Source organism: Sorex fumeus, unplaced genomic scaffold (assembly GCF_029834395.1).
Source record: "Sorex fumeus unplaced genomic scaffold, SorFum_2.1 ptg000043l, whole genome shotgun sequence".
NCBI lineage: Eukaryota > Metazoa > Chordata > Mammalia > Eulipotyphla > Soricidae > Sorex > Sorex fumeus.
In genome coordinates, this window is record NW_026606100.1 from 9,741,316 (window position 1) to 9,754,981 (window position 13,666).

The following is a 13,666-nucleotide window of genomic DNA, read 5'->3' on the forward strand; positions in this document are numbered from 1 at the left end:
TTGTTCTTTCTTGTTCCTAGATGCATGTGTGAGTGTGTATGTATGTGTGAGTTATGTATGCAGACATCTGTGCATGAATATGTGTGGGTGTAGAAAATTAAGCCATAGACTCAAGTCAATTAACTTCTAATTTCTTCAACCAGGAAGAAATTGATATAGTTAGTTCTACTGTTAACTATACATGTCATATTGTTCTTATTATTTTTATTTTATTATTTTATTTGTTCATGGAAAACAAAATTTGCTTCTCCTATTATGTAAAATGCTTGGAATCATTGAACGACTTCAAACAAATGTTGAAGCTCCTAAGAGTATTTTTTGTAAAATATTTTTTTAAAGGTGACTTTCAGAACATTCGTGTCATAATAATTAAAATATTCTAAATAGGGACACTGGAAGGGATTCCGTTTTGGGACACTATTCGAGATCAAATACTGGGCAAACCATCGGTAGAAATCACAGAATGCCATAAACCAAAACCAATCCTTCTTCATACTGGAGAGGTAATGCATTTAGATTTTATGATGAAAATATTACTGTGTTTTTGAAATTGTGAATAATATATAATTGTAGATCTCTGTTCAAATAGGTCTTTTACTTAGATATTCTAAATCAAACTGCTGAGTTTTCTCTTTTTGTGTTTGTTTTTGTTTTGGGGCCATACCCAATTGTGCTGAGGGCTTATTCCTGGTTCTCAGGGACCACTTCTGGCTGGTTCAGGGGATCAGAGGGCATTCAGGGGATTGAACCCAGGTCAACTCCCTACTTGCTGTGTTATTGCTCAGAACCCAGACATCAAAGTTTTGATGTTAAAAATATAAATACTATAAGCCTAGCCAGGGAATAAGTGATATGACTATTATATAAACTGATTTAGAACTTTTGCACTCTGATAAATAATGAAACATTATAAAAGTGGAAAAAGATAGAATTTTTCTTATTTAGATTCATTTTGTTTATTCCTAGATGGGTATTCACATAGAATTCCCCAGAGAAAAGCATTCCTGAAATGTATTCATGTCTCAGTTTTAACAGTTATTAACTAAATCAGTTTTCTTAAGACACTTCTTTGGAACATGTATTTTCACATACTAAATGTCAAAGGGTCATGTCAATGTTCATAAAGTCATTTGTTGACAGGAAAATTTGAAGATAAATTTTCTCAAACATTCAAATAAAATTCCTTAAGAAGAAAGAGGAAAAATAAACATTGAAGGAAAAACTCTATATTAATCTGAAAATGAAAATAAATATTCTCTATCTAGGAGAAAATTGGGTTGGAGCGATAGCACAGTGGGTAAGGCATTTGCCTTGCATGGGCCAACCTGGCTGAGCCAGGTTCTCTTCCTCCACCCCTCTTGGAGAGCCCGACAAGCTACCGAGAGTATCTTGCCCACACGGCAAAAGCTTGGCAAGCTACCCATGATGTATTCGATATGCCAGAACATAGTAACAAGTGTCACAGTGAAGACATTACTGGGCCCACTGGAGCAAATCGAGGAACAACGGGAGGACAGTGACAGTGACAGTGACAGTGACAGGAGAAAATTTAGAAACTCAGGCAAAATTTGGTAACTGAATATTTTAATTGCTTTTAGTCAAAGAAGGGGATCATTATGTTCATCCATTCTAAATTATGAAGTTTTTAGCTCATTTTTTAATAGTTACCACCATACTCTAGAAGAAATATTTGTTGTTTTCCTATATTGTAATTTCACAGTGACAATTGCCGCCCTCCCCCCCAACTTCATTGATGAGAAACATTGATTAGAAATTAAGTCTAGGTTAATTGGTCGGTGACATTAACATTTGAAATTCTTATTATGGCAGGCTATTTAAGACTATCTCATAAAATAGAAAATCAGAAATGGTAGGATAATGGTAGGATACCAAGCAAACACAAAAGCCCAACAATAACAACAAAAACCCAAGAAACAAGCCCAGTGAAACCAACAGCTAGAAGTATTTTAAATCTTAATAAAGGATTCCTTTATTTAAAAAGGAGTTTCTGTGAATACTTAGTATCTCTTAACCGTTGGAAAAAATATTCTTGACACTGCTTTCATGTTTTGAATTCCTAGTTGTCAAGACCTCATCCCTGGCATCCAGAGATTGTTGATGTTCAGATTATTACTCTTGGGTCTCTGGCCATTGCTGCCATTCCTGGGGAGCTTACGTAAGTTGTTTTTGATTTTTTTTCCAGTAAAAATTATTGTTATGATTGGCTGTTACTGATAGGTAGTTTGGTTAAAAAATAAAATTTAGAAAAATTATTTCCAATTTAAATAACTCCAAAATGATTATTTTAATGGAAATACTTGAAAGTATGTTAGCATGCAGGTAATTTAAACAATTCTATCAGATATTAGAATTATGGAAAAGTTTTTTTAGTTCTATTGAGAGAATCAGTAGCACTGCTATAGTTTAAGGCATATAGCATAATGATTTTGTGTATATATATATGTACATATGTACTTGTCACAGTAAATTAACATTGATCATCTATATTCTTATATAGTCCCCAAATATGAGTTGCTTCTGTTTTTATGCCACACTTGGCTGTGCTCAAGGGTTACTTTTGGCTTTGTACTCAGGGATCACTCCTGGTGGACTCAGGGGCCATGGTCTACTATCCCAAGTAGACCCCTGGGATCTAATGTGCAAGGCAAGTACCTGATCTGCCTTGAGCCAAGAAAAGTTTGTTTTTTAAGTTTTTGAACCACACCCAGCTATGCTCAGGGGCTACTCCCTCTTCTGTGCTCAGGAATCACCCCTGGTGGGGTTCCGGGGACCATATGGGATGACAGGATTGGACCTTGGTTGGCTGCGTGCATGGCAAGTCCTTCCAGTTCCACTTCCACCTCTCCTGGATTTTGATTTTTCTTTTCCTCATTTAAAGACTGGATGGTGATAAAATTGGGTGGAGATGGCAACAAGTTACAAACTTGTAATTATCAATTAGTACCAGGATGTAACGTACCACACAGGGCTATAATTAACACTGAGTGTGATATATTTGAAATTTGTTGATAAAATAGACCCCAAAATTCTTCTCAGTATAATGTTTTAAATCTGTTCCTTTTAAAGTATTTCTGAACTTGTAAGTGTTTTAAGCATTTTTCTTTCTTTTTGAGTCATACCCAGCGATGCACAGGGATTACTCCTGGCTCTTCACTCAGGAATTACTCCTGGCGGTGCTCAGGGGACCATATGGGATGCTGGGAATTGAACCCGGGTTGGCTGCATGCAAAGCAAATGCCCTACCCGCTGTGCTATTGCTCCAGTCCCTGGTTTAAGCATTTTTAAGAGGAATCTTTACTGAGATCCTAATTCCTGGAGTGTTGGAAATTCCTGAAGGTTCACTTTTTCAGTTTTCCCTCTTCCAGTCAAATCCGTCATCGAACTTTTTGATCTACCCAACATTTTCATTTACTCCCAAACTGACTTAAGCCAGTCTCGTCTCACTTTTCTGCTTCCTTTCTTTTTCCATGTGTGGGTGTGTGTGTGTGCGTTTTTCTCAACAAAATGGCCACAGTAATACTATCATTGAAAACCCTTCATTGCTTCCCAACTTATTTTAAGTAAATACTCAAATGTTTACAATATCACATAAGACTTATTGCATCCCGTGGACTTGGAAGTCTTTCTGATTTTATGTTATTCCATCTTCCTTTTGCTCACTCCTACTTCTGACACCTTTACTTAATTGCATTTGCCAGGCACACCAAGCATGCTCCTGTGTTAGGGGTTTTGAATCTCCAGTTTTTTTTTTTCCCCACAAAACTTACCTTCTTCTGGTCTCTATGACCAATTTGTTGTTGTTGTTGTTGTTGTTGTTGTTGTTGCTCCATCTCTACTGAGATGGCTAATGGAAATGCCAGTCCTGCTTTTCCTATATGACGTTGTCTTTCTAAATCATCTAAAGCATCACATCACCACCAGCACCAGCATTAATAGGACCACAGTGACCTCCACCACTACCATTCATCTTAACCTGACTTTATTATTCTCCAGAGCATTTGTGAGCTTTGAAAATATGCTTTGTTTAAACTCTCATTTATATTTGCTGACCAATTTCCTTCCCTAGGCTGTAAATGACTTAGTTACTGTTGTGTCCTTAGTAACAGTAGACATGGTAGAAATAGATTTGGTAGAGAAGTAATGTTTTATTGAAGAATTAAATGATAAGTTCTTTGTAGGGAGGATCATTTTCTACTTGCCTTTAGTGTTATTAATCTGCCACTGCCACTGTCCTCTTGTTGTTCATCGATTTGCTTGAGCGGGCACAGTAACGTCTCCATTGTGACACTTGCTACTGTGTTTGGCATATCGAATACGTCACGGGTAGCTTGTCAGACTTTGCTGTGTCCGGGCTCTCTGAGAGAAGCGGAGGAATCGAACCTTGGGTCAGCCATGTTGGCCATGTGCTAGGTAAATGCCCTGCCCACTGTGCTATTGCTCCAACCCAAGAACACAGTAATTTTTAAATCAATGAATAGAAATTAATTGTGATATTTATTGTTCCTATTTCCCACCTTCAACATTTTCTTTTCAGCTTAGAATTTGCTTTGAAGTTAGTCAGGAAAGAAAACTCCACTTGAGTTTCATACTTTCACTGAATTCTTAGATATTTTATTTTACTGTTATGTGATGAACCAGGATAACTTTTTGGCTTTTGGTACAAGTCTTTCCTTATACTGTGCACACATTCTGACTAGAAAAACACAAGTAATTCTGTTTTCTTGACTTAGGACCATGTCTGGACGAAGACTTAGGGAGGCAGTTCAAGAAGTAAGTTAAAAATGAAATATCTCTGTATTAATATTTGTGAAAAGAATTCCCTGTTTCTTTATGTGATCATTAAAGTTAATATTCCTAAAATGACTATGGTTTCTCACCTCTTAAAAATAACAGCTAGAGATAAGTAGGATTACTTGTTGGATAAACACAAATTTTTTAAAAAAAGGAATTATGATTAGATCAAAATATTTTATTGGTATTTATGTAATAAATTTTTAAGTTAAATGTTTTATCAATAAAAGGTAAAGGTAAAGGCCCTCCCGTTGATCGTCGATTTTCTTGAGTGGGCCCAGTAACGTCTCCATTGGAGACTTTGTTGTTACTGTGTCTGGCATATCGAATACTCTCGGTAGCTTGCCGGACTCTCCGAGAGGGGTGGAGGAATCGAACTCGGGTCGGCCATGTTGGCCGCTTGTAAGGCGAACGCCCTACCCGCTGTGCTATCGAAATTACTAAATAAATCATATGTATCTAAATATCTTAAAGTTCTATCTAGAGTAAATCTAATTCATGTAGGAATTTTGTTGTTTACCAATCTTTATGATCTTCTATATATTTAGTAAGTACCATAAATGACATAAATGTTCTAAAATGACAGTCATTATACTTTTTTTGGTCCTTATACTTTTTAAGAAATTCTAAAATTTATACCTTAGTAGTAGAAAAGTTTTACTTCTACAAATGCAGTTGTAAAGATGGCTTTAGAACTACTAACTTGTTCAATTGTTGGTCAGAATTATTGGTTTTAGCTTTTCATTGGGACAGTACTCTTCTTTTAGTTAGAGAATTTACTGGGGTCTATCTTCCCTTTCTAGGAATTTGCATCTAATGGAAGGCAGAATATGACCGTTGTTATTTCTGGTCTATGCAACGTCTATACACATTATGTTGCCACCTATGAAGAATACCAGGTAAAGAATACATACCATTGTGTGCATCAGTTACCATTATGACCCTTTCATCCACATCTTAATTATTCTCACAGCAGATAAACTGAAATATTCTCATTATATTTTATGAATAATATCCTGGTCAATACACAGTACATCAATGGATATTTTCTAGAATTCTTTTTTGTGAGTGTGCTTTTGTTTTGGGGTCATACCCGGGTGATGCACAGGGGTTACTCCTGGCTCATGCACTCCGGAATTAGTCCTGGTGGTGCTCAGGGGACCATATGGGATGCTGGGAATCGAACCGAGGTCAGCTGTGTACAAGGCTAACAACACCTGCGTGCTATGCTATCACTTCAGCCCCTAGAATTCTTTAATCATATTATTGAGAGATGCATTTATGTAGAACATGTAAGAATATGATAAGCCAGAGGTTGTATTTGGGAATTCTAGGTTTACTATTAGAATTCTAATCCCATTGAATAAAGTTATTTTATCAGGGGCATTGATACTAAGTTAGGGAGTGGTATGAAAACCTTCTAATTTTAACGATAATGATTCTGATTACTTTGGCTTATATGGAATAAAGGGAAGTCTCTGCTGATAACTATTATTTATTGAATGCACTGGTTTAAGCACTTTGTAAATGTTATTTTAGTAATCATTTAAATAAACCTTAAATTAAGAATCAGTCTCTCACATAAACAAGATAATATTCCAAAAAAAAAAAAAAACAACCACCACCACCACCACCAAAAAGTCAATATTCTCCCTCAGTTCTGAGATCTTGATAGTAATAATAGTGAAGTATGAGGAAGAAAGATGTACTAAAGAGCTGATGCAATTTGGCCCTCATAAATTCTTTTTATTACATTGCCACTTTAAATAAGTGCTTAGTTACCCAAAAGTAGAGAGAGAACAAAGGGGAATGCCCTGCCACAAAGACAGGGTGGGATGGGGGGATGGGTACTGGGATCAGTGGTGGTGGAGGATGGGCAGTGTTGGAGGGATGGGTACTTGATCATTGTATAATTGAAACCCAAGCACAAAAATTTGTAAGTCTACAACTGTACCTCAAGGTGATTCACTAATAAAAAAAATTTTAAAAAAACCCTACATTTTCTAAGATTAAAAAAAAAATAAGTGCTTAATACCTTTTATCTGATCTTTCAGAAAATCCTTGTAGATGGTAAAATATCAAAGCTGCTAAGACGTTTGTATGTTTCTAGAAAAATTTGAGTTAATTTTTCCCTTCAAAGCAAGTTTATTGGAATACTTGATCACTTGACATCCTGTTACTCATTGATTTGCTCAAGCGGGCTCCAGTAATGTCTCCATTCATCCCTGTCACATGCTAGTGTAGCCCAATGGCATCTGCTCACTTTAGGAACACAAAGAACCTCAAACTGATCATTCAGGGTCTTGACGAAGAAGTCTGACCATCTCGTAGGTGGGTGGCCACGTGATCTTTTGACATTACCAACGTGGAATCGTTGGTAATGGCCCTAGTCTGCAAATCACATTATGTGTCCAGCCCATCTGATTTTCTACGCCTTGGCAAATGAGAGAGCACCCCTGGTTCTTGATCGTCAAGGGAGGTTGGAACTCCGATTCTTTCTCTCACTTGAGTAAAGTGTGATACTCCAAGCATAGCTCTTTCGATTCCTCTTTGGGAGATATAGATAGCATTCTCATCCTGTTTTCAGAGGACCCAGGTCTCTGAGGCATATGTTAATGCAGGGAGAACAGTGGAATGGAAGAGATGTGCCCGGAGCCAGTGGGTCTTCGTCCTCTTAGATATTTCTTTGATGCTACTATGGTTCACTCCTTGGCAAGTGTTCTGTTCATACCAGCAATGAAATATGCTCTACTGGCCTCTGTAAACTTTATAGTTTCTCTTGGATATCCTTTTGAAGGGCTGGAGCAATAACACAGTGGGTAGGGCATTTGCCTTGCATGCAGCTGGCCCTGGTTTGGCTACCAACAGTATCCCGCCCACATGGCAGAGCCTGGCAAGCTCTTCATGGCGTATTCGATATGCCAAAAACAGTAACAACAAGGCTCACAAAGGAGACGTTACTGGTGCCCGCTTGAGCAAATCAGTGAACAACAGGACAACAGTGCTATAGTGCAATGCTATCCTTTTAAAGCAAGGTTCTTAATTAGGGTGAACTTGGATAGGAATAAATTTCATTTATCTAGTTTAAAATTATTTTTCTTATTTAAATTTTTTCTCAATTATGAATATAGGGGACAAGAGACACTAGCATTACTCTGTACTCATCATCAATAAGAATCCCACTGCAGGTTCGTTGGGGAGCTGGAGAGCATGTCCCTGTCCCATGCCCTGCACATGCTCCCCTTTTCCTGTGCTATGCCCCCAGCACCATGCAGCCAGAGGAGACTTTGGGGAACACCTGCTTGAGTTCCGCAGGATGCTCCCCCCTCCCCACCTTGTTGGGGCGCCACTCTCCTCTGCATTTTCCTAGGTCAGCACATCCCTGGACTGGCCGGGGTGTGGCCTCCACCCTAGGGGCATGGCCTCCCCAAAGTGGGTGTGGCCTTCTGTGTGGTAGGCGGTCGCAGTTATATTTCCCACTCCCAGTACTCTCGACTCACATCCCAGCCTTTATCACCTAATTCTGTGGAAAAAGTCCTGGTCGCCTCAACCACAATACAACAATAATCCACTGGCCTATTCCAACTCCAATAAGAGACCAGTACGCAAGAAGCTGTACAAGTCCAATATAAAAGAGCACCTCTCCAACGCTTCACTAGATGCTTGTCATAAGCCATAGAATAATGCCTGAGAGGAAGACATATTCTAGAAGGAGAGAAGGGTGACCACTATCACCAAACTTATTTAAAATCCTTTCCCGCAATAAGAGAGAACAGTGCTAGTGAATTCCAAGGTTTTACCTCTAGAAAACCACAACAGCATGGGGAAACAGTGCAAATCTCTACTACGAGTAGAGAATGAAGAAAATAATCCCTATTCCTGAACAGAGGTTACCCACAAATATGTTCTCTCTGATAAAGAATTCTGAGATGAAATGCTGAGGATGTTCAAGGAACTACTCAAAGAATCAATGGAGCAGACATCCAGAAAATTAAAGGAAGAAATGAAAGAAACATTGGAATGGATAGTCGAGAAAATACAGGAAGAAATGAGAGCAGAAATGAAAAAGCTACAAAAAGAAGTGTCACAAATAAAGGATCTGGTAGATGAAATTAGAAACTCAGTGGGTGCCCTCAGCAGTAGAATGACTACAGCCGAAGATAGGATCAGTGAGCTTGAAGATGAGCAACAGAAATCATACAGGAAACAACAAACAATGGAAAAAGACCTCAAAATAGCTGTAAGGCAAATCAGAGACCTAGGGGATGACAGCAGGATAAAGAACATTCGAATCATCAGAGAACCAGAAGGACAGGGAGGCAAACCCAATGAAAAAGCCACAGTGAAAGAAATCATTGCTGAATTAAAAAATGAAGAGTTAAAAAATGAAGACATCCAGATCCTAGGAGCCAGAAGGGTGCCAGCTAAAAGAGACCCTAATAAAAACATTCCAAAGCATATCATGGTCAGAATGATGAACGCCATGGATAGAGACACAATATTGCAAGCAGCAAGGTCAAAGAAGCAAATCACATACAAAGGAGCACCCCTTAGATTTACAGTAGACCTATCAGAGGAAACCCTTCAAGCATGAAGACAATGGTGGGATATAGTGAAAACACTCAATGAAATAAACGCCTCAGCATAGTACTTTATCCAACTAAACTCTCACTCAAACTCGATGGAGCAATACACCATTTTATAGATAAGCAGCAACTCAGGAACTTCATAGACTCAAAACCAAACCTAAAAGAAGAATTAGAGGGGATCCTGTAAGATAAAAAGAAAAATACTTATAAGCACAAACAATCCCTACAAAAAGATGGCACAAAACCCTCTGATAATAATCTCTCTCAATGTCAATGGTCTAAATGCACCAATCAAGAGAAACAGAGGTGCAAAATGGATCTGGAAACTGAAACCAATATTCTGCTGTCTACAAGAAACTGATCTGAACAATCAGAGCAAAAACAGACCCAAAGTTAAAGAATGGAAAACAATCCTGCAAGCAAACAGCTCCCTCAAAAAAGTGGGGGTGGCCATACTAGTATCCAACAACATCAATTTCAGGTTGACAAAGATTAGAACAGACAGCGAAGGCTATTTTCTATTCATCAAGGGATGTGTACAACAGGAAGAAATCACACTCTTAAATGTATACGCACCTAATGAGGGAACAGCTAAATACTTAAAATAACTGCTTAACAGATCTTAAGGAGGACATTGCTAGCAATGCAATAGTAGCCAGAGACTTAAACATCTCCTTATAACTTCTGGATAGATCAACAAGAACAAAACTCAACAAGGAGACATTGGCATTGAGGGAAGAAATAGAAGAGAGGGGGCTAATAGACCTATACAAGACTTTACATCCCAAGAAAAAAGAATACACATTCTTTTCCAGTGCACACAGAACATTTTCCAAAATAGACCACATGCTAGGCCACAAAACATTCCTCAATAGAATTCGGAAGATAGAAGTAGTATCAACAATGTTTTCGGACCATGATGCACTGAAGATAGAAGTGAATCATACAAAGACACCGAGAAACAAATCAAACACCTGAAAATTGAACAACTTAATGTTGAACAATGAGTGGGCCAAGAAGGAAGTCAAGGACGAATTCAAGATACCTGGAAACAAATGAGAATGAAGACATGAGCTACCAGAACGTATGGGACATAGCTAAAGCCATGTTAAGAGGAAAATTTATAGCTTTACAAGCGTTCCTAAGGAAGGAAGAAGGCACCTACATACATAACCTGGCATCACAGCTCAAGATCTTAGAAAAAGGCCAACAAAGGGCACTCAAATTTGGCTGAAAGAAAGAAATAACAAAACTTAGAGCAGAAATTAATGACATGAAACAATCCAAAAGGTCAATAAAACCAAGGGCTGGTTCTTTGAGAAAATAAACAAGATTGATAAACCACTAGGAAGACCCACAAAGGAAGAGAGAGGGGGAACCCTAATAAGCCGGATCAGAAATGAAAAAGGGAACATCACAACAGAAACAAATGAAATTCAAAAGTTCTGCAGAGACTACTTTGAGAGTCTGTATGCCACAAAACTAGAGAACCTAGAAGAAATGGATAAATTCCTGTATTCCTTCCAAGATTGAACCTAGAAGACTTGGGATACCTGAATAGACCCATTCATATCAAGGAAATTGAAGCTGTAATCAAAAGTCTTCCCAAAAACAAAAGTCCAGGCTCAGATGGATTCACTAGTGAATTCTTCCAAACATTTAAAGAAGACCTGTTGCCAGTTCTTCTCAAGATTTTTCAGGAAATTGAAAAAACAGGAACTCTCCCAAACAGCTTCTATGAGGCACATACCTCCCTAATACCAAAAGCAAAAAAAAGACACCACCAACAAAGAAAACTATAGGCCAATATCACTGATGAACATGGATGCAAAGATCCTCAACAAAATGTTAGCAAATAGAATCCAACAACTCATCAAAAAGATCATACACCAAGTGGGATTCATCCTGGGGATGCAAGGGTGGTTTAACATTTGGAAATCAATCAACAAAATCCAACATATCAACAAAAGTAAAGATAAAAACTATATGATCATATCAATAAATGCAGAGAAAGCTTTTGACAAGATCCAGCACTCGTTTATGATGAAAACTCTCACCAAAATGGGTTTTGAAGGAACTTTCCCCAAGATAGTCAAAGCCATCTACGACAAACCCATGTCAAGCATTACCCTCGATGGGGAAAAACTAAGGGCCTTTCCTCTAAGATCATGGACAAGACAAGGATTCCCACTATCACGACTTCTGTTCAATATAGTACTGGAAGCACTTGCAGTAGCGATTAGGCAAGAAAAAGGCATTAAAGGCATCCAGATTGGAAAGGAAGAAATCAAGCTTTCACTATTCGCAGATGATATGATACAATATCTCGAGAATCCTAAATCCTCTACCAAGAAACTCCTAAAAACAATATACCTGTACAGTAAAGTCGCAAGCTATAAAATAATGCCTTAGAGTCCATGGCCTCCCTATATGCAAATAATGAGACAGAGGAAAGTGACAGGAAGAAAACAATACCATTCACAATTGTTCCCCAGAAAATCAAATACCTTGGAATCAGCCTAACTAAAGAGGTAAAGGACGTCTACAATGAAAACTACAAAAGCTACCCATGAAATAAAAGAGGATACGTGGAAATGGAAACATATCCCCTGCTCATGGATAGGAAGAATCAACATTGTCAAAATGACAATACTCCCCAAAGCATTATACAGATTCAATGCGATCTCTATAAGGATACCAATGAAATTCTTCAAAGAAATATATCAAGCACTCCTGAAATTCATATGGAACAACAAACGCCCATGAATAGCTAAAGCAATTCTTGGGGAAAAGACGTGGGGAGGCATTGCCCTTCCCAACCTCAAACTCTACTACGAAGCCGTAATAATTAAAACAGCTTGGAACTGGAACAAAGGCAGGGCCACAGACCAATGGACCAGGGTGGAATATCTGTACATACAACCCCAAATGTATGAACATCTAATCTTTGATAAGGGAGCAAGAAATGTCAAGTGAAACAAGGAAAGCCTCTTCAGCAAATGTTGCTGGCATAACTGGACAACCACATGCAAAAAAAATGGGATTAGACCTCCATCTAAGAGCATGCACAAGTCAGATCAAAATGGATTAAAGATCTCAACATCAGGCCAAAATCCATAAAGCACACTGAAGACATGGTCAGCAAAACCCTCCATGACATTGAGGCTAATGGTATCTACAAAGATGACATTTCACTGACCAATCAAATGGAAACAGAGATAAACAAATGGGAGTATCTTAAACTAAGAAGCCTCTGCACCTCAAAAGATACAGTGACCAGAATACAAAGACAATCTACAGAATGGGAAAGGATATTCACCCAATACCCATCCAATGAGGGATATACAAGGATATCCTTGATATATCAAGGATATACAAAGCACTGGTTGAACTCCCTAAGAAGAAAGCATTCAACCCCATCAAGAAATGGGGTGATGAAATGAACAGAAAGTTTCTCAAAGAAGAAATTAAAATGGCTAAAAGGCACATGAGAAAATGCTCTAAATCACTAATCATCAGGGAGATGCAGATCAAAACTATGAGATATCATCTCACACCATAGAGACTGGCCCACATCCAACAGAACAAAAGCAACTGGCGTTGGCATGGGTCTGGTGAGAGAGGGACCCTCCTTCACTGCTGGTGGGAATGCCGACTGGGTCAGCCCTTTTGGAAAACAGTATGGATGATTCTCAAAAAATTAGAAATTGTGCTTCCATTTGACCCAGCAGTACCACTCCTGGGAGTATATCCCAGAGAGGCAAAATTGTATAATCAAAATGACATCTGCACTTCTATGCTCATTGCAGCACTGTTTGCAATAGCCAGAGTCTGGAAAAAAACTGAATGCCCAAGAACAGATGACTGGTTAAAGAAACTTTGGTACATCTACACAATGGAGTACTATGCAGATGATAGAAAAAATGAAGTCATGAAATTTACATACAAGTGGTACTGCATGGAAAGTCACGAATCACGACCATCCTGTTATTTGTCGATTGCCTCGAGCAGGCCCCAGTAACGTCTCCTTCATCCTACCCTGAGATCATATTCAAGGCTCTTTAGGAGAATGAGACCCATCATTGTTATTGGTATTTGGCATATTGGGTATGCCATGGGGAGTTTACCAGACTCTGCCGTGTGGGCAGGCTACATTTGGTAGCCTGCCAGTTTGTCCAAAGTAGGAATGAGATAATAAGATGTCATAATAAGATGTCACGCGGCCGCAAATGCGGTCGCGCGGTTCCGGGAGCTGATTATTATAG

General features: G+C 38.5%; 1 protein-coding gene across 3 annotated transcripts in view; it reads left to right on the plus strand.

The window, feature by feature from the left end:
- The window catches only part of ASAH2 (N-acylsphingosine amidohydrolase 2), a 122,494-nt gene that overhangs the window by 89,087 nt on the left and 19,741 nt on the right, over positions 1–13,666 (plus strand). For all 3 annotated transcript variants that reach the window (XM_056120628.1, XM_056120630.1, XM_056120629.1), the window contains 4 exons: positions 388–503; positions 2,082–2,176; positions 4,752–4,791; positions 5,616–5,711. In XM_056120628.1, coding sequence (XP_055976603.1) covers positions 388–503; positions 2,082–2,176; positions 4,752–4,791; positions 5,616–5,711 — 347 coding nt within the window. The remainder of the gene's footprint in view (positions 1–387; positions 504–2,081; positions 2,177–4,751; positions 4,792–5,615; positions 5,712–13,666) is intronic.